Source organism: Gymnogyps californianus, chromosome 28, assembly GCF_018139145.2.
Source record: "Gymnogyps californianus isolate 813 chromosome 28, ASM1813914v2, whole genome shotgun sequence".
In the NCBI taxonomy this organism is placed as follows: Eukaryota; Metazoa; Chordata; class Aves; order Accipitriformes; family Cathartidae; genus Gymnogyps; species Gymnogyps californianus.
In genome coordinates, this window is record NC_059498.1 from 6,483,089 (window position 1) to 6,503,527 (window position 20,439).

Sequence of the window (20,439 nt, forward strand, 5' to 3'; positions counted from 1 at the left end):
CCTCTTCTAAATCTAATCAGTTAAAAGTTCAGGATGCAGTCTGGGGCCGCGACTGCTGAACACGCTTCATTCGCGGGCTGAGAAAAATATTGCTTTACCTTTCTTCTAAAACACAGACCCCTGCAAAAGCAAAACGCTCGCCCCCGGCGCGGAGCAGAGCCTCCGTCACCGCTGCGGAAAGGACGGACCCGCGAGCCAGGCTGCCCGCCAGCGAGCTCCATCAAGAGTCGAACATCCAGCGGAGCCGAGGGCGACGCAGAGCCTGGCTTCCCGGGGAGCGTCGCTCCCGCCCTGGGCTCCCGGCGGGGTTTCGGGGCCGGGCGGGCAGAAGAGGCGTCACTGCCAGCGAGGACCCGGTTCTTCAATCTTGCCCCAGTGACACATTTTCCTTCATCCCGGAGAGGAAGAGGAGCCCTCCCTGGGCAGGCCAGTTAATTACCCACCCGGCGCGGGAGGGCAGAGCACCTTGGAAGTTAATAACAGAGATTTACCGGCATGCTGGAACGGTGCAGGAGGAGGTCACGCTGCTAATTCTCCCGTTGCTGATCCCAGCAGATAAATCTACAGTACATCAGGAAACGAATTACCCAGAAATGCAGTATATAAAATGGATGATTATATTTCCTCACCTAAGGAAAAGTGTTGACTTTAACGCTGAGCCCCCCCGGCCCCCCCGAGGCCGAGCGCCGGCTCCCAGCTCCCCGGCAGGAGCTTGCCCACAGCAGCTCGCTGCTGGAGAGCAAATAGTGAGATGAGAAAACTCTCTCCCTGGGACATGAGCTGTCCAAGGCGCCTGGCGGGCTGCTGGCCCCAGGCTTCCTCCTGTGCTCGGCCAGATCCCCGAGACCCCTCCGACACCCCGGCTCAGCCGCAGGCACCTCCTGCAAATATTCCCATAATCCCGGTTTTCTGCTCTTCCCCATTCCCTGCAACACCTGATTAAATACCCAGAACAGCACAAATCCAATGCAATTCAGTCCGTCCCAGAGCAGGGTATTTTCCCGAAGCTTATTGCAGATTTTTGTGCCACGGGAGGGGACAGAGCTGGGGACGAGACCTGCCAGGACACCAGGCAGTGCTGGCCCTGCCACGCGCCCTCGCCGGCGTCCCGCGGAGCAGCCGCCTGTGTCGGGGTCTGTCTCAGGGGACCTCCTGCGATTCCCCAGCCCCGGGGCTGCGATCGTCCCCCGGGGATGGCTGCGGTTGTCCCCTCCCCGGCTGACTCAAGGCTCGGAGCAACTCGGAGAAGCCTCCCCGCAGTCCCTGGGGGTTCGGTGTTATCCAGCCCCGTGGGGGGACACCGGCAGGACCCCGGGGAGCCACAGCCCCGCGGACGGGGTGGCAGCCGGGGCCGCCCGTCCTGCTGCGTCCCCCAGCCCTCCCCAGCTGCTCCCAGGGCCGCGGGAGGAGCGTCCCCGGGGAGCGAACCGGGGCGGGGGACGGCAGCCATCTGCTCGGGAGCCCGGGGTCTGCGGGCTGTCGCGGCCGTGCCGTGCCGCCCTGCGTCTGGAGACAGCCGAGTGACAAACGAGGTTAATGTCCCGTGAGCGGGAGCTGTCACTCTGCGTTAGGTCCCAGGTTTCACCCTCTGCGGCACCACGCTTCGGCATGCACCGCGCAGGGAAAGGTGCCGGCAAACCAGTACGGGGCCGCTGCGGATGCCATGAGCAAAGAGGCTGCTCACAGGGACCGGGAGGACCACGGGCATTGGGAAGGGCTTGTCCCTCCCGGCCATCGTGGTCCCTGCCCCGTGTGCCACACGATGCCTGGGTCTGGTCCGGTGGGGACGGGAGGGCAGGGAGCGGAGCAGGGCCCCCGCAAACCGCCCCACAGGGTCCCGGCACAACGCGGCTCAGGGACCGGCACCGTGCCGGTGACCTGAGCCGCGCTCGCAGGAGCTGAGCCGCGGGGTGTTCATTTATTGAAGGCGAAGGCAGGGTTACCAGAGGGACCGAGTATCGTGTTTCTGAAAGCGCCAGCCCAGGAGCACCCAGCAGAGCCGGCCGTGGCTCTGGGAAGACACGGGCTGTCGTGGGTGCCCGTCGCCCTTCCTTTGCGGCCAGGATGTCACCGGGGACCGGGGCGGCCCTGGCACGGGGGGATGCCGCCCGCCTCAGCCCAAAGCCGCAGCTGCCGCCGGAGCAGCGCCCTGTGCCCCCCGCAGACACACACCCCAGCACACGCCGGGCACGGGCTCCAAAGTAAAAGCCAACTTTATTGTCGTATAAAGTAAGAACGTAAAAGGTCCCTTAAACAAAACACGTATCGGGTGAGACGGTCCCGGGTGTCCCCGCACGCCGCGGGCATGAGAGCGGCCGCCCGGGGATGCCCATGGTGGAACGGCGCCCGCGGCCATGGTGCAGCTGGTCACGGTGGCTCGGTCCGGTCCCCCCCAGCCCCTTTTCTCCGCAGCCGGTTGTATGGAGGGGGAAGCTGCCGGGGGGCTGCGGGCCCAGGGGACGCCCGGATTGGAGCTGGGGCTGAGGCGCTTGTGCATTGCAGAGCCCCTGGTCTGCGCTGGGAAAGTAGGCACTTGTGGAAGGGCGCGGGTGCCGCTCCCGGCCAGCTCCGTCCCACGGCTCCCGCCGACACCGGGACGCGGGAGGACGGGCAGCAGCCGGGGGCCGGAGCCCTGCCTGCGCCGAAACGCGCTGCCCGCACCAGGGTCTGAGGCCGGACCTGGCCATAAGCTCCTGCTGCGCCGGGGCAGCCGGAGCCGGGTCTGGCCCGGTACAGAGGATGTTCAAGCAGCTTTGGTTGGTGCTCTTGGTGAATTAAGGCAATTTAGCTTCAGTTGGTTTAAAAAAAGGGCAAAACCAGCAAAACCAGCACTCTCAGGGGCCAGACGCTTGGTTGGAAGAGTCTGGGTCTGCTCTGGCTTTGCTCTGAGTCGCCGCTTCGACCCTGCACGCCCAAAGGTGGGCACCCACGCCGGCCCCCGGCACCCCAGCCTTGCCTCTACCTACCGACACCAGGAACCTGCAGCCCAATACTGGAAGTGTCAAGAAGGGACACTGGGGCATTTTAGGGGAGATTCAGGCTCCTGCCAGCGGCGCGGGAGTGGGGAGAGGGCGGAGGAGCCGCGGCGGCTCCCTCCATCCCCGCTTCCCGTCACAGTGACCGGTCGGCAGCTTGTGAGTCCTTGAGTGAGAGGTGGGAGCTCTCCTCCGGCGGCAGATGGGAGCAGGCTGGCGAGGGGTGCTACCCAGCTGCAGACACCCACCCGCGCGGTCCCCGGGGAGCACCGAGGGGAAACCCGCTCCCCCTGACATCCCAGCAGGGCTGGACCCACCGCCTGGACCCCTCGGTTCCGCTCCATCGGCACCCACATCCCTTGGCGGCCCCGGAGGGCTCAGCCCCAGGGGAGCTCATTCCCCGTTTGCTTCTTATTCCCCATTTGCTTCTTACAGGAACGGCGCGCTCCGAGGGGGAAGGCGCTGGGTTTGCCCACCAGCCGCCCCATCTCCGAGCGGGGCCCCCCACACCCCTCGCTCCGCCTGGCCCTGGGGGGCCGGGAAAGGAGTGGGGAGCAGCGGGGGCTGAGATGGGAGATGGGGCGGCACCGTCCAGCACGAGAGCCGGAGCGGGGCACCCCCGGATCTGCCTCTTGCCTTTCCCAACCGATGCGTCCCCACCTCCCGCCCCGTCCTTCGGTCCCGCCGGGCTGCGGTCAGAGCCCGTGACCTTCCCCGGGCCAGCGACCCGGCAGGGCACCGGCCTCGCGGCCGTACCGCTCCTCCCCGCAGCCCAGCTCTGCCCGCTGCCCGTCCAGGCAGGCAGCCAGGCCCAGGCTGCCCCGCGCTGCCGGGAACATCCCTCGGGCAGCCAAGGGTAAGCCGGGGAGGGATTAAAACACTGATTTCGTTAATGCCCCGAGGGATCTCTGCAAGGGAAATATAAAAGTTTTAAATGAAGTCTGAATGTCCGGGTCGGTCGGAGCAACGGCTGCGTGCCGGGGGGATGCTCGGGGTCTCTCCGGTCCTTCATAACGCAGAGGCAGCCGGCGGGTGCCGCGGCTGCTCTGTGCTCGTTGCCGATAACCGCCCCCGGCTGCAGCCGCTTCGTCCCTCGCTGCGCCAGAGCCAGGCCCTCACCGGCCATGGCTCCCGCTGCCAGACGCCGCTTCCCCGAGGAGAACAGAACAAATCCGTGACTATTTCTGTGCGATGACGGTGGCTCGGGACAGCTCCTGCAGCCATGGCAAGCCTGCGGAGCGGCCGATCCCCAGCTCTGCCGGTCCCCGTGTCCTGCGGGATGCCGGTGCCTCACACCACGGTGCTGATGGTGGACGACTCCTCCGACCTCCGCTGCTTGCTGGGCAGGGACTTGAGATACTCCAGGTGCCGCCGGGCGTCCTCCTGGTTCTGCCGCACGTAGTAGACCAGGTAGGAGATCACCATGGCGAACCAGCCGAACATGGTGACCAGCATGGCGATGTCCGTGGTCTTTTTGTACACGTTGCAGAAGTCCGTGTCGGCGATCACCTGCAGGAAAGCTTTGCCGACGTGCTCCTCCTGCACGGAGGAGTCGCACACGATGCCGCCCGAGGAGCCGGCCACCAGGTCCACCGTGCGGATCAGCTCCTGCAGCCGACAGTCACACAGCCAGGGGTTGTCGGAGAGGTTGACCTTGGCCTTCAGGTTGCTAAAGGCGTCTTTGCTGACCGACACCAACCTGTTGGAAGACAAGTCCAGGGAGCGCAGGTGCTCCGCCAGGCCCCGGAAAGCCCCGCTCTCGACGCTGGCGATGGCGTTGTGGGACAGATCCAGCTCCAGCAGGAGCGGCAGGTCCCGGAAGGCGTCGCGGGGCAGGAAGGGGATTCGGTTGGAGTCCAGGTAGAGCTTGTTGGTGTCGTTGGGTATGTCTCTGGGGACCTCGGTCAGCCGAGCGTTGCTGCAGCGGAAGGTCTTCAGCCCCTCCTCTTCCGAGGGGTAGCAGCCCTTGGGGAACGCGGCGGCCGAGCGGAGGCAGGAGGCCAGGAGGAGGAGGCTCTGCAGGAGCAGCCGCATGGTCACTGAGCGGAGGAGGACCCGCTCTGCCGCAGGCATGGTGCCGCGCTGCCTTCGTCACGTAGCCGCCGGCCCGGTGGCTCTCGCCCGCGGTGATTTCGGCTGGACTCGGCGCATCTGAGATGGAGACGGCAAGGGGACAGCGTCAGAGCAGGTGTGCCAAGAGGCAGGACCGCTGCTGTGCCAGCTGCGAGCATCACGCCTGCCCCAGCGCCGCCTGGCCACGGGACAGCGACCGGGACAGGGCCAGGGCCAGCCGGCACGGCTCATGCATCCCCCCATCCCCTGCCATCAGCGGCCTCGCTCAGGGTTCCTGCGCGGCAGGATCAGGCCCCAAGGGGCCGAGGGAAGGCACGTCTCCTGCGTGCCGGCAGCTGGGCTGTAACAAACGGAGACGGCTCAGGCTGAGCCAGAGGCGGGGGTGAGCTCCCGCCCCGCCAAGGTCACCGCCGGTTTGATCGCTCACTCGCTCGCAGAAGGCCGACGCATCCTGCAGCGGCGACCGGCGGGACGCACCAGCGAGCGAGCCCTGGCTCCAGGCAAGCAGCCGCTGCAGGCAGCCCCTGGGGAACGCGATGGAAAACACGTGCGGGCAGAGGCCGAGCAGGTTCCCGCTCCCCGGCTCCGCTCTCCGGCAGCGCCCGGGGCACACGCAGACACACGCCGGGTTTTCCCCTTTCGAGGGGACCGGCGCAGGCGGGTGGCTGGGCACCGCTGTCCCCTGCCCGGTGCCACCCTGGCCGCGGGGTCGGGCTGCCCACACCATCCCGTAACCATGGTCCCCATCCAGCCCTTTATTCCGGAGGGGAAAAACGTCAGCAGGAAAGAAACAAAAACAGAAAAAGGAAATTCACTGGAGCTGAGTGTGTAGCGAGTTCCCAGGGTGGTGGCAGCAGATAAGGGCCACGTCTGAGCCCTGCGAGCGCGCTGCCCGGCTTTCCCAGCCGTGGGTCCCGCCACGTCCAGGGGCCCCAGACTGTCCCCAGCATGGCCGTGGCAGCGCAGCCATGGCGGCAGGACGCAGGTGCTCTCCCACCATCCCACGATTAACGACACCGGTGTAAAAGGGCACCCTGTGGCACCCCGTCAGGCAAAGCTCTGTGCTGCGGAAAGCCCCGTGCTGTGCTGCCCAGGCACCTCCTGGGCAAGCCTGCCTGCTGGTCCCACCACCCCGCCGCTCCCCGGAGCACCCTGCCACCAGTAAACCCGCTTCTGGGTGCCGACCGGGGCTCCCCAGTGAGGGGCAGAGGTGCCCGCCCGAGGGTGGCCCTGGTAGCGCAGCCTGGGCGAGCACCCTGACTGCTGGGCACCATAACACAGCCCAACCGTGCCAGAGCACCCCAAGGTCACGCCAGTGCGGAGCCGACCCCTGCGCTGCCGGCTCCCCCTGGGCTCCTCGAGGTCTCCGAGCGGGGATCAGGGCTCAGAGGAGCCAAAGGGCACCAGGAACCCGGCCCCACGCTGGCACATCAGTGGGGCGGGGGAACCGGCCCCCCAAGTCTCCCAGAAGTAACCTGGGGCAAACCCTGCCCCTTGGGGACACCCTCCTGCTGCCCGGGGGGCCAGCGCAGAGCCCGGCACCGCGGGAAACCCACCGGTCTGAGCTGGGAGCCAGTGACCTGGGACAGGGGGTGCTTTGTCCACGGGAGCTGGGGGGCCGGGGGACCCCCACGGGTGGGACGTGTCTCTCCAGGGCCCCACGGTGGGCTCGGATGGTCCCCAGCCAAGGTGCTCCGGCCCACGCACCGCAGCGAGGACGGGCGCAACCAGCCGCCTGCCACAACGCCGGGGTCCCCAGCCCACAGCAGGGCACGGGGGTCCCCAGCCCGACCCCGGGGGTCGCCGCCAGCCCCGGGGAGGACGGTTGAGTTGCCCGGGGGCAGGACGGGCTGCCCGCGGCGGAGCTGTGTGGGTGCCAGCACCCGCCGTGCACCCAGCGAAGCCGGGGGATGCCCGGGGTTCCCCCCCGGCCCCGCTCCAGCGCCGGCTCCGCTCGGCACCGGGGGCGTTGCGGGCGAGGGAAGCCCCGGTGCTTCCCCGGGGGAAGCTCAGCTCGGCGCGGCGCTGCCGGGGACCCCCCCCCCGCTTCCCGCCCTGCCCGCTCCCGGTGCCGGGGGCCGGGGGGGGGGGGGGGGGTCCCGGTGCGGACTCACCTGCCGTACGCAGCCCCGCGGCGGCGGAGCGGCCCCGCGCCCCGGGCCGGAGCGGCCGCGCCCCGCGCAGCGCGGCGGGCCCGGAGCCGGCGGCGGCGGCGGCGGCGGCGGCGGGGCCGGTGGGCGGGATCCTCCGCCCGGGCCTCCCCGGGGCTCCCCGCCCCCGGCCCGCCCCGCCGTGGGGGGGGGGGGGAGCCGTACAGCGCCGAGCACCCCCGGCCGCGCACCCGGGTGCTTTCCATCCCCCCGCTCCGCGGGAGAGGCTCTGCCCTGGGTCCCCAGCTCGGGGAGGGGGGGCGAAAACCGGGGAGACCCGGCGAGGAGCTGCCGGGACCCCCGAGCCCGGGGCAGCCGGTGCCAGCGGCTCCCGGGGACCTCCACGCCCCCCGCCCCGCCGCGTCCCCCCGAACCCTCGTGGGAGCAGCCCCGGCATCCCCGGCCCCCACCCGCGCCCCCGGGGCGCTCGGCGCTCTGCACCCCCGGGCTCTGCCCCCACCGCCCCCCAGGGCCCAGGGCCCCCCCGCCCCCTCTCCAGCCCCTCGGGGGGAGCAGGACCCCCACACACACACCCCGGTGGGGTCAAGGTGCCCCCTCCCGCCCGCAGCCTCCCCGCCCGGTACCGGCATCGCTTACTCGGGGAAACCCGAGCCGCGGCGGGCAGCAGGGCGGGCAGGAGCCTGCCTGCCCCCCCGGGGGGGGCCGGAGCGGGCCCCCGGCCCAGCCCCGAGCTGCCCGGGCCGGGGCTCGCTGGGCTGGGCAGGGGTTCGGCGTTGAGCGGAGCCCCGCCGCCCCGGGACACCGGCGGGGCCGGCTCAGGACCATGGAGAGCGGCCGCCGTTACCGGGCCGGGCCGGGCCCCGGTGCGCCCGGGACCACCGAGCGGGGAGAGGGCTCCCGCTGCCTCGGCCGAACCCCCCCCCCCCGCCTCCCCCCCCGCCTCGGGTGACCACCGGGGCTGCTCCCCACAGCCCACCAGCACCGGAGCGAGACACCGGGCAGCGGGGCCGAAGGCCATGGCCTCGCCATGCTGCAGCAAGGACGGCGGCGGCCGCCGGTGCCCCGTCCCCGGTTCTCCTTGGAGGGAGAGCCCAGCCCTGCGCGCTGACATTCTCCCGCTGCTCAGGGAGGATAAACCGTTTACGAGGCGCCTGGCCTGGATCTCAGCTCAATTAGGAGAACAAAACCTGACGGGAGAGGCGCAGCCAGGCAGGGCCGGAGCCAGACGCTCCCCCGGGACCCCCGCGCTCCCCGGGGAGACCCCCGCGCTCCAGCTGGGGCCAGGCAGAGAGGACGGAGCCAGGGCCGAGCCGGCGGCACGGTGGGAGCCCGGCCTGCCCCAGGCTCTGCGCCTCAGGGTGCTGCAGCCAGCGAGGGTTTGCCAGGACGGAGGGTTGGCACACGCCGGGGCAGCCGTTGGTCCGGAGGGGCTCCGGGGCTGCCGACGGAGCCTGCGCTTGGGATAGTCCAGCCGGTCTGTCCATCGCTGGGGCTGGGACCCGAGCCCGACGCCTGGGACACGGCAGCAGCCGGGGAGCCACGGTCAGTGCTCTTGGGCACCTTCGCTGGCATGTCCCCGTTTGGCCGGGGAGCGGAGCAGCCCCGTGCTGCCCATCACCGGTCCCAGTGCTGCCGGGAGCTGTGCACGGAGCGGGAGCAGTGCTGGGACTGCGGCAGCGCAGGGCCAGCTCCGGATGACACAGCCGTCTGCTGTGGGACAGGGCCTGCGGGAATCGAGGGGCTGAGGCGGCAGGCGGGGGCTTGGGGGTGCTTGAGCTTTTGGCAAGTCCCAGCTCACGCTGGGACCCAGAGAGCTGGTGGGTGACCACGGCAGCGGGCAGAGACCCCAGGAGCGGGAGCAGCACCAGGGCTGCACCCCACGGGGGTCCCACGTGCCGGAACACAGCACCCACCAGCCCGAAAACCCAGCGCCTGCAGTGCAGCACGACCCCGCGCGGACCCTTCCCTGCCGCGGCAGGGCTGGCTAAAAATAACCAGCACCGGCTTCTTGCTGGTGCTAAATATAGCCGGTATCGACTGGGCAGCAGGACCGGCAGCCTGGGAGAGCGGGAGGTGAGCACGGCCCCCCGGCATGGGGGGAGGCCCGGGAATCCATATGGGAACAGCCCCACTGTTTCCCACGGGGGAAACACTGGTCCAGGCAGCTGCCGGCCAGTGGATGGGGCCGGATCCCCCCCCCCCGGGGAACCCCCCGCCCCCCGGTGCCGGGGTTCCCTGGGCAGGTGAACCCGCTCTGGGGAGCCCAGGGAGCGGGTCCCCCCCGCCCCCGCGCTCGCACCGGCAGCGAGAGGCTGCCTGCTGCATCACTGAGAGGGATTAATATTTATGGGCGTTTAAAAATAGCTGTCGCATTGTGCTTCCTCCTCACGTGCGGAGTCAGCGGGGTGCGGGGAAGCTGCTAAATTAGATGTCACCGCGCAGAGGGAGCTGCTCAGTCAGGCAGGAGCGGGGATAAAAATAGAGCCTGCCGTGCGCGCGTGGCTCTCCTGCAAAGCAGGGCCAACTCCCACGGGATCCCCCGCCTCCGCACGCCGGCATCCCCGCACCTCGCCCGCCGCCCCCCTGCTCCCGCGGGATCCCCCGCCTCCGCACGCCGGCATCCCTACACCTTGCCCTGCCGGCAAGGGCACCCCGGAGAGGCCGGGCAGGGGCTGCGTTCTCCTGGCCGGCGGCCGCAGCACCCATCGGCAGCCCTACGGCTGCTTTAACCGCATGCGTGTGTGTGCCACCGTGCCCAAGGCTCCCTGGGAGCAGCCACCGGGGAGCTCTGGCTCCGGGAAGCAACCCCGTGCCCTGCCAGCAGCACGGTGCCAGCACGTGGCACCCAGGCAGCCCCGGCCCTGGTAGCCAGTGGGGTCTCCATGCCCTCGCCATGCCCAGCCGGGACACAACCGCCCGCCGAGAGCCAGCTCAGGCCCGGAGCCGGATGCGCGGCCGGTGCCGAAGCCAGATGGATGCAGACAGGGTCAGGATGCACAGCTCAGCCTGGGAGCCCGGTGGGGACAGAGGTGCAGGGACACCCGCCTCCGGGGAGCGCCGGAGGAATCCTCGATTTCTTCCCTGCAAAGCAGCGCTGCGAACCCACGTGGGGTCAAAACCGAAACCCCACAGACGGGCTTCGCCGAGTGGCCAGGGAGGGCTGGGAGCGGCCGTGCAAGGCTGGGGGGCTGCGAGCGGCACTGGCAGAGCTGCATGGGCAGCCGGGGAGCACCACGCTGCCGGGCTCCGCACACAGGGCCCGGGGGGGCTCTGCTCGGCCCGGGACCCCAGCGCAGCTCCAGGCAGGGGGTTTGCAGCACAAAGCGGCTTTGCCGTTGGGTGACGGTGCTGCACCCTCTGCCACTCCCGGTCGGAAGAGCTGGCGGCGGCCGACACGCACAAAGCCCCGCACAGATGGCTGCGCGCACCGAGGGGCCGTGGCAGCACCACGCTATTAGCTTTGATCGTTGTGCAAACAAAAGCAGGGCCAGATGGTCTCCCCGCCGCGCTCCAGCGCAGGAATCCTGCGCTCCCAGCCCCTGACCTTGGCCGGCTGTCCCGGCAGCACGGTGCCGGCCTACCCAGGTTGCTTGCACAACGCCCGCTCCTGAGGTTTTCCGCTGGGAAGAGTGGCAGGGGAGGGAGCCGACCTTCCCCGAGCAGGGTGGGAGCACCCAGCTGGGTCTGAGCCCCCCCCCCAAGGGTGCGGAGTCGGGTGGCTGCAGCCCCCGGGCACTCTCCTGGGGCCGCTCGCCCCCGGGCCGGCAGAGGTGGGATGCCCCGGGCAGAGGAGCCAGCGCCCAGAGGCGCAGGACCGCGGCGGGGGGGGGCAGAGGACCCCCCCCCCCAGGGTCGCACCCCCGTTCCCAAAGCGGCTCCGCTTCGCTGACCGTGCCCTGCACGGTAAGGACGGTCCCGTCCCCGTCCCCCCCCCCCGCCCCGGGGCGGGCACCGGTGCTCGGAGCTACCGGGACTACAGCTCCCGGCGTGCCGCGGCGGCGGGGCGGGCCGTACCGAGGTGCCCGCCGGGAGCGCAGCCGGGGCGGCGGGGTGCGCGACGGAGAGAGCCCCGGCCCCGCCGAGCCGAGCCGAGCCGGGCCGGGCCGGGCCGGGCCGGGCCGGGCAGAGCAGCGGTGAGTGCGGAGCGGGTACGGCGCGGTTTTTCTCCGGAGTCCCCCGGGGGTACGGAGCCGGCCCGGAGGCCGGTGGGCCCAGGCGGGAGGCCTCGTCCCCCTCCCCGGGAGCAGGCGGTGGGCGAGCCCCGCTCCCGGGCCCGCGGGGGCGGTGGGAGCGGGGGGAAGGTGCCTCGCGTGGGCTCGTCCCGAAAGAAAAACACCACCACCACCCCAAAAAAATACCACCCGAAACCAAAACAAAAAGCAGCTGCGGGGATGGAGCCAGAAAGGGCGGGGGGGGCCGCGGTGGGGGTCCCCCCGCAGTCACGCTGTGCACGGCCAGGCCCGGGGGGAGCCCGGGCAGGAGGGGGTCCTGCCCCAGCACCCCGGGGCGCAGGCCCTTCCCAGGGCTTTTATGTCGAGCTAAGCGGGGTCCAGGACCCCGAGCCTGAGCACCCATGGGTGCCTGGAGAAACCCAACGTGCGGTGTTCCCTGCGTGTCCAGACTTTCCCTCTAAATTTAGCCGAAAAAGCCCCAGCTGCTCCCGCTCCCATCCGGGACGGCTCAGGCTTCCCCTCATCCCCATGTCCCATCCCTGGAGCTGCACCAGAGCTCTGCAGCCCTCGCTTTCTGCTCACTGCTCTCCTGTCAACTCAACCAGGTCCGGGCCCTCCTCGCATCCCAAGGAGGAACCTGGCAGCTCTGGGGCTCGGATGTGTTAAAAAGTCCGACAGCGACTCCGGGCTGGACCGGGACACGAAGCAGTGCTGCCTTGGTCCACCCTCTCGCTCGTCTCCCTCGCCCATCAGCTGCCTCTAAACACAGGCGCGTTTGCTAACATCTTCGATGTACTTGATGCTCTGGTTCAAACGCCGATGCCATCTTGCAAAGAAGGGTTTAAAATATTTATTTGCTTGGGAGACGGTGATTGCCATTGCTGCTGGAGATAGGGATCTCGGCTCCTTGGCAGCTCCCTGGGATTGTAATCCCTTGCGTTCTGGGAACACTCAGGAAGATCGACTGGAGAAGCACCTGCAGCTCTCCTTCCCCCCGCCGGCCCTGCAACGGGCTGAGGCAGAACGGGGGTGCCGGGCCCGGGGTGCGATCCTGCGGTGCCCTGGGGAAGGGCTGCGGGAAGAGCGGCGTCACTGCCGAGCACCGACGGGGTCGGAGCGCCGCTGATGGGCGAGGGGACGGGAAGAGACGGTGGCGACGCTCCTCCAGGGGCAAAAGCAAAGGCAGGGAAGGAGCCGCGCCGTGGGGTGCTGGGGGCACGGCCGTAGTCAGAGACTGGGGGGGTCCCCCAGCAGCTGACGGATGACGAAGCAAGCGGGAAGCTGCCGATGGCGTTTTGTCTCCCCTTTCCTCAGAAGTGGGGAGATGCTGTCATGCCAGGTGCTGAGCTGGCAGCCCCGGTGCTTGCTCCGAGCCCCAGAATGAGAGTCTTTCCCAACAGAGCCACGGACAGGGAGCTGGCACAGCGGCAGGCGGAAGTCGGGAACAGGACACGAAGGATGGGGCAGAGGAAGGGTTCGGCTCCGCCATCACAGCGTGCTCTTTGCCTCTTGACCACAGTTACGGCTTTTCCCCTCCTTGGACGGACACGGTCCAACGTCAGCGCAGTCCCGACCTTCACACTCAGTCTGGTGAATCATTAAAAGCTTTTCTGTCCCGAAAAACCGCTGCCCAAGTGGGAAGGCAGAGCTTCGCAGCCAGCTGCTCCGGGGGAGGAGCTGGAGTTCCTCCCGCTGTTGTGTTTTGCCTTGTTTTTCCTGCAGGTGAACAAATCCCTAGTGTAAAATCAGAAAGCAAACATGGGATCTGGGATGGGGGTAGGGATCGGAGCTTTGAGAGCTCACGCTCCCTCAGCCAGGCTTTTGCAACACCGTGCAGAGCTGTGTGCGCAATCTGAAGTGAGCAAAGAGCTTGGGCAAGGGCTGCGAACGCCAGCTCAGAAATGGAAGAGATTCACAGACGAAGTATTTTTAAGGTGGGGAAGGACAGAGTTGGAGAAGCAGGCAGAATTATCCTCATCGTAGGACCAAATGCTTGACATCTCCGTATCTCTCTCGCAAGAATGAATTAACCTCTTTTAAGTTCTAGCATTTCACCCGTCTAATCCTAATTTTTACAAGCAAGGAAACTGAGGCACAGGGAGGAGAATTGCTTCACGTACAGCTTCTAAGTTTGGCCCTTTGCCACCCAGCTGCAGGTCTGCAACTGCCCCCGTTTGCAGAGGGGACGGAGGAGAAGTTCTCATTAGTTTTTGAAAATGACACTCGTGCTTTGCCCTCAAATGGAAATCCCGCTTTTATTACTACACAGGCAGGGTACACCTCCAGCCGTAGGGCCTGCAGGAAGGTCTGCTAGCTTCTGTGGCCTTTGGATAACAGCATCATTTCAAGAAGAGAGGGTCCTGAAGAGGCCACCTGGTCAAAGAGGACCTCAATTCCTCCCCCATTCCAAAGAGGAATCTTCATTTTTTCCACTGTTTATGAAACGTGACGTTAAAGCCCGCAGTGAGACCACCCATCACTTTCCGCGGGCAGTCCGTTCCAACAGCAGTCCTTCTGCATTACCCACTTGCTCCGAGTCTCAGCCGGGCAGTTAGCTCCAGCGCAGGCTGTGCCGCCCTTCTCGGTGCAGCTCCCTGTGAAGCGTTCGAGGACTGTTCCTCACGCCTCTCTCCAGCGTTCTCTAGACTAAACAAACCTGTTTCCTTCAGTCTGTCCTTGCAGGTCATGTTTTTCCTACACCTCTGCTCATTCTCACTGCTCTCCCCTGGACTCCCTCCAGCTCCTCCCAGAACTGGACAGTATTCCAGCTGAGGCCTCACCAATATCTAGAATTATTCCCTGGGTCTGGCAAACAGCTCTCCTGTTTATGCATTCCACAGGGGTGTTTGCTGCTTTTTTTTTTTTTGTTGTTGCAACAATATGACTTTTTTTGACTCATGTTACGCTTCACCGCAACCCCTAGATTTCCTTCTGAAAGCCCTTAGGAATCGCACCACGTTAAGGATAGAGCTGCTCCCCCTGCTAGGACTGAAGTGCCAAACTCTGGCTCCAAGTCCCGCTTCCAGACCAAGCTTCAGGCTTTTCTCTGGAATATCCAGTAGCCGATATCCTTTGACCCAGGAGACGGGTGACAAGAACACGAGCACTCCGCAGACCTGGTAACAAAAACCTTCTACCAGATATAAGCCCCCTGACTGACACCCGGGTAGCAGAGGCAGGCGAGCATCTGTTCAGCTCGCCCAGCAGCCCTGCCTCTCCGGAGCTGCCTGCAACACCGAGCACCAGCCGCCTGCGCGGCTGAAAGAGGCTCGGAGAGTTACAGCGAGCGTCCCAGGAGCCGCGGAGTCAAGCGTTCGCGTTGTGTCCTAGCCCTGGGCAGGAACAGGGGAGAGCGCCAGCTTCTGAAACAAGCCAGGCCCAGCACTCTGCACGGAACGCGCAAGAGCTGGCAGCAGCATCCAGAGCGTAATGCTAGATCTGGCTCGGACTCGCCTCCCGAGACCAAAGACTGTGAGAGCTAGAGAGAACAGCAACACCGTCTTCCAGCTGTGGGAACCAAAGCAGCAAAAAACCACAAGGCTAGACATCAGGAAACGGCCCTCGCCTTGGGGTCCTCCGTCCAAGGAGGGACGGACCGCATTATCTAATGAAACTACGTTTCCATGGGACACGGACAAAGATGATTTTACGCAAGAACTTCCCCCATCTCAGTGTAAAGATATTCACCTTTACAGCGGTTCTAATTTGTGCCGTTCCCTGTGATCCCTGGAAACAGGTAAACCAGAGCTCGCATCTTCCCAGAAAGCCTTAAAGCTGACCGATACCTGCTGTGGCAGTCCAAAAAGCCACTCCGGTACCTGCGTTGTCCGTAGGGCACCGCTCCAAAGACTTGCTCTCTGAGAGGATGACACTGTCTTGCTTCCTCATCTTCCTGGTATTGTTTAGAAAAACAGCTCTCTTATTCCTCCTACGTGGCAGCTGTTCTTTCCAGGTAGGGCAAGAGCCATCTCCTCTGCAGCTCTTGCTACTGAAATATCCTCCCAGTGCACTTTTCCTTGTTATCTCTAACTTTTTATGTTCCTCAAGAAGAATCTCACTCCTTCCCTGCAGGGGAATTTTTTTGTTACTTCCCCCCCAAAGTCTTAAATTGGAAGGCAAAACATGTAAGCCAGACCAGGAGACCAGCAAGCCTCTAAAGCTGTGCAGAACCCTGTTAATGTAGCTGAACTAATTAGGAGATCTGTTGATATAGAGCTGCCATGCCTTTACTCCGCAAATACTTGTGTTCTCTTTGTGAGTTTAAGGTAGGCTGAACCCGTAAACATGCAAGAAGCTTCATGTGCTGAGTGCTTCCATGATTAACACTGTGATGATGACTTAAAAAGCGCTTAACAGTATTCGTTTGAGTCTTATCAGGCAATCGCGGGATTGAACCTTGACATCGTGGTTCCACGCAAGTAGTTTCTGTTACAGACGGCCTTCCCACACGTTATTCCCAAATCTCAACAGCTCCCAGATTTAGCTTGCCCTCAGAAACGTCAGCTCTACAAATGGAAATAATGAGGTGCAGAGAAGTGAACTGACTTGTGATTTCTATTGCAAACAACAGATTTCAGGTTCGCTTAACAGCAAGACGGTGCTTGACCCCTGCTGTGCTTACCCGAGTAATTTAGATGGAGGGCTGCTGCGATCCGAGTACTGACCTGACCCTGCTTTAGTTTCAGGGGTGCCTGTTCGACACAAGAGCCAACATGAACGTGGGAACAGCGCACAGCGAGGTGAATCCCAACACCCGTGTCATGAACAGCCGGGGCATCTGGTTGTCCTACATCCTTGGAATCGGCCTGCTGCACGTCGTACTCCTGAGCATCCCCTTCTTCAGCGTCCCTGTGGTTTGGACTCTTACCAACATCATTCACAACATGGTAAGGGAACAGCGTGGCTGGTTTGGCTTCCCGGGGCATGGAGAGGTAATCTCTCAGCACCACCTGCTCTTTTGAGAGCAAGCTAGTAAGATTCTTGTTGAAACAATTCCTTTCTCTGTATTTCCGAAGATGCAGGGTAAGTTACTCAACTTCCACCCCTCAGACTGCACCTTTGCCTCTAGGTCATGTATTTAAATCCAGCCTAGGTACTGATGAGACAGCAAACATTTGGTGAGGCTGCTCAGAGGGGACACTGAATTCATGTGCCTGCAGGGTAAGTGCCTTTGTCATGTCCCCCTTAACAGAGGAACAGCTGTGACAGGCCACAGAAGCTGGCAGGACAGCTTTCACTTCGGTTGATACAATCTGAATTGGCCTCAGAGTTAAGAAAAGAAGATTAAAACCCAAACTTTGTTCTGCTTAAAGTAAAAGATTAGTCCAGGAACAGATTCTCCCCTTCTAAGGATCAGGTACCCAAACGAAAGGGTGTCGGAGCGCTGTGCGAGGGGTGCACAGGTAAGCACGGCGCACGTCAACAGAGGCACGTTCTGGGGACGCTGGGCACCCGGGCTCCCTGCGATGCCAGAAGCTGCTCCGTTTAACTGCTCACTTCTGCGCCTCCGCCATCCCGCCGCGCAAGTCTTGGCATGCTTGGGTCCTAGAGCTGAGGAGCAGACCTCTCGGCAGCCGTTCACCCTCAGGCATAGGGGACAAAATACTTCAGAGATGCAGCAATTGATTTTGTGTCCTTTATTTTAAATAATGTCTCAGCCCGAGAGTATTCCAGAGACAAAAAGGACACCCTTATTGGGATTGGGGACCCTCACGCTCATGTTATTGACGTCTCCAGCAGGAGAAAAAAAAAAAAACCAGCACAAAACCCACCAGCTAGAGCTGCTCAGGGCTCAGTTCACAAGCTGCCTGCTTTTCATCCAGCTCCTTCCCCTTCTCCGGCAGCTTAAATGATTCAGTCCTGGGAACAGAAAGGAGTTTAAAGGCCGGCCATGGCTATACTTAAGACATGTGATGTAGCCAGACACTTGCTGTTTATCTGTGACTTGTGTTCCCCTTCAAGAGGTTAACTTGTAATCAGAGCGGTAACAGACCCTCACTGCCCACAGCTCTACCAGCACTTTTTTTAGAAAGCATTTAGCATTGCTGTTGCACGGTAGAGCGAGTCCGTGCTAATCTCCTGATCCCAGAGATCTGAGGGCGGTAATCTTGCAACCACCTTCTTGGCTTACGCCCAGGAGCTGAACGAGAGGCCTCCCGTGTAACAGCCAAGCCTGAGCTAGCCCCAGCTAGCGGCCTTCCTCCCCAACTCTCGCTGCTTCGTTAGCTGCTGCGAGTTCCAGCGCGTTTTCCAGCAGCGACGATGCGTCCCTCTAGCGGAACGGCGCGCTGGTGCAAGCTCCCACAACCGTGCTGTTCTTGCTTGAAGTTGAACGTTTCTGGTGGGGTGGCGAGGGGCGTAGAGAACACTGTGTGCCTCACACTGCGTTTGTATTTGCTACAGAGTATGTACATCTTCCTACATACCGTGAAAGGAACTCCTTTTGAGACTCCGGACCAGGGGAAGGCTCGGCTGCTCACGCACTGGGAGCAGATGGACTACGGCGTGCAGTTCACGGCATCGCGCAAGTTCCTGACCATCATGCCCATTGTCCTGTGAGTACTTCGGGGCAGCTGAGCTGCCTCACGCGCCTGTACCGATCACCGCTTCTGCTGCACGGGCTGTCCTGGGAAACAAAACCATGAAGCGCTATAATTCGGTTTCCCTCTCTCTCTGTTCCCCTCCTTTCCAGGTATTTTCTAACCAGCTTTTACACAAAGTATGACCGGATACACTTCATAATCAACACCATCTCCCTTATGAGCGTCCTGATCCCCAAACTGCCTCAGTTTCACGGTGTCCGGATCTTTGGGATCAACAAGTACTGAACTGCGTGGCTGGAGCGAATGGAAGAGGCGCAGGGGAGAGGGGGAAGCTCCTTCTCTCTAGTCCTGTTTCTTCACCCCCACGCACACTGGGATATAATTTCACAGCGGCTGTTCAAATGCAGTATCCAATAGACATATACCGCATGCTGGATCCTCATGCCCAATAAATCTAAACAAGCTCCAGAGTAGAGTTTAGTGCAGAGCAGGATGCGTGACACTGGATTTCTTTTATTCCAGTGTCATAAATAGATGCAGATACACTGAGGCTTCAAGGTACAAAGAGGGTGAATTCTGGGGAGATTGTCATCTATCCCAGACATTGAATGACGAGAATAGGGATGAGGGGAAAAGCTTTTAGTGCTGGTACTATTGCTGTGGTAAATGCACTTTAAAATATATTTCCCTTTCTGAAGCTAGGTGCTTTAAGTGATATGTGGGGGAAATTCAAAGGGATGCAGCCAGGCTTTCCCAATACTTGATTGTTTCGGGGTTTGAGTTTCATTTTTGGGCGGGGGAGTGGGAGGGAGAAGAGAATGACAGATTTTTATTTTGCAATCTTTTACGCCACTGAAAGAGGAAGTTCTTTTACTAAAAACAGTACAGGAAGGAATGACCTGCAATTTGACAAAGCTTTCAGTTTTCTACGGTACCATTCGTGTTGTTCAGGGAAAAGGTCAACAGATCCTAAATCATACTTGTGATTTTCAGCTTGTACCAGAATCTGTCTGGGTAACTTTGCTCCCCACCCCAAACCACTAATTTTAAAGCGCACTCTGAGCGCTCAGGCAGTACAGCATTTGGATTAAGGGCTGGGTGCCGATCATTTTAATGATCGGCAACAAATGCCACTGAGCTACTTGGTACACGGAGACCACGCTCAAGACTGATAGGTATAGGCCAAACGAGAGACGGGTGGCTGCTTGCTATAATCAGTTAGTGACTATAATTGGAACTTTTCTCCTCAGTCCAGCTCCTTGGTCTCTTAAGTCTGTGTACGCGTTACTGGGATTTGCCAGGGGACTTAACTCAGTATCTGACTGAAGGGCAAGCGAGTGTTTGATTTCTGGCTTACCTGGAAGTCTGTCACTCAGCTCCACGCACAAGTGCTGCGGCAGCGTCCCCCGAGCCCTCAGGTGATCACCGGCAAGGGTGAGGGAGCTGCGGGAGAGCGATGCTAACGAGCAGCACCAGACTGAACTGACCAACAGAAGGACGCAATGGGTCACTGAAAATAGATTATTTAGTATAGGAACAAAATTGAGCCTTTTTCCCGTAAAATTACCACCTAAATAAAGTAGGTTTGCAGGTTTAGATTTCCTGGCTGAGATAGCTTTCTACTGTTCAAAATAATCAGTTTTTCTTTTGGGTTGTGTGACGGATGAAGTGTGTTTTTCCTCATGCTTCCCCTGTAAACCCATGAAAGCCTGTATTTTTGTTGTCTTAGTGCTTATATTGTCTCACACTTTTGACAATAGTATAAACATTTTAAATATGCTATTTTGGTTCCTGCATTAGCCAATTCTACCTTTAGAGGTCATAGTGGATATTGTTGAGTTGTTTGATGATCTGAGCATAGGACATGAATAGGGGAACTTCAGGTTTGCATATAAGATCTAGTACTACTCCATGCATAATTTTAGGCAAGCCGCTTTACTTCTCTCTCTCAGACTTAATATCGGACTGCTGCAGAGAAGGGAAAAACATTTAGTGTACCTCAGAGGGCTGCTGGAATGCATAGAGAATCATTACCTAATGTGTTTGAAAAGTGGAAATATTTTAAGCGGAAAGGAAGCTTTTCAAGAAGGTAGAAAGAGTCTGGCGTGATACCCGAGTGCTGTTCTCCAGCGAGGGAGTTTGACAGATGTGCAATTTACTTGATGGGGGGGTTAAACCTTTTAACCACCATGACATAAAGACTGTTGCTTTAGTTAAGGCACTATATACCCTAAAGCTAATATATTCTTTAAGCTACTAGACAATGACTTTAAAAAAAAAAAATAAATATTGTTTTCAAAATAGAGACATTTCATCAATCAGCGAAGTACCTTTGAAATGACTAAGAAATCAACAGTGTCAGTGCCCAGAATGGTTACGGAAAGGCCGCTGCCCTCAGAGCTGTAGTGTCTGTCCTTAACAGGCTGGCTAAGGCTGCGTCCATAATGCAGACTGTATGTTGCTTAACAGATCTGAATGTCTGCCTGCAGACACAGCTTACATGCCAACAGCAAATCTCCAGAGGAAGGAAAACTATTTCTTTATTTTGGTAGAATACGAGGGGAAA

General features: G+C 61.9%; 2 protein-coding genes across 3 annotated transcripts; one reads left to right on the top strand and one right to left on the bottom strand.

Moving 5' to 3' along the window:
* Positions 1-4,238: 4,238 nt before the first annotated feature.
* Positions 4,239-5,048, bottom strand: LRRC3C (leucine rich repeat containing 3C). Its single transcript, XM_050911905.1, has one exon. The coding sequence runs from the start codon at positions 5,046-5,048 to the stop codon at positions 4,266-4,268; it is 783 nt and encodes a 260-aa protein (XP_050767862.1). The 3' UTR covers positions 4,239-4,265.
* A 6,200-nt stretch (positions 5,049-11,248) lies between these two features.
* ORMDL3 (ORMDL sphingolipid biosynthesis regulator 3) lies at positions 11,249-18,650 on the top strand. 2 transcript variants are annotated; one of them, XM_050911852.1, is made up of 4 exons: positions 11,249-11,292; positions 16,011-16,217; positions 17,734-17,885; positions 18,023-18,650. In XM_050911852.1, the coding sequence occupies exons 2-4, from the start codon at positions 16,044-16,046 to the stop codon at positions 18,156-18,158; spliced, it is 462 nt and encodes a 153-aa protein (XP_050767809.1). In that variant the 5' UTR covers positions 11,249-11,292; positions 16,011-16,043; the 3' UTR covers positions 18,159-18,650. The 2 variants fall into 2 exon arrangements, with proteins under 2 accessions (XP_050767809.1, XP_050767810.1); XM_050911853.1 differs by lacking the exon at positions 11,249-11,292 and adding an exon at positions 15,859-15,908.
* The last annotated feature ends 1,789 nt before the right edge of the window (positions 18,651-20,439 follow it).

Coding starts and splice junctions, on each gene's coding strand:
- LRRC3C (XM_050911905.1), bottom strand. CDS start 5,048: ATGCCTGCGGCAGAGCGGGTCCTCCTCCGCTCAGTGACCATGCGGCTG.
- ORMDL3 (XM_050911852.1), top strand. CDS start 16,044: ATGAACGTGGGAACAGCGCACAGCGAGGTGAATCCCAACACCCGTGTC. Junction 16,218..17,733: donor CCAACATCATTCACAACATG/GTAAGGGAACAG, acceptor TATTTGCTACAG/AGTATGTACATCTTCCTACA. Junction 17,886..18,022: donor ACCATCATGCCCATTGTCCT/GTGAGTACTTCG, acceptor CCTCCTTTCCAG/GTATTTTCTAACCAGCTTTT.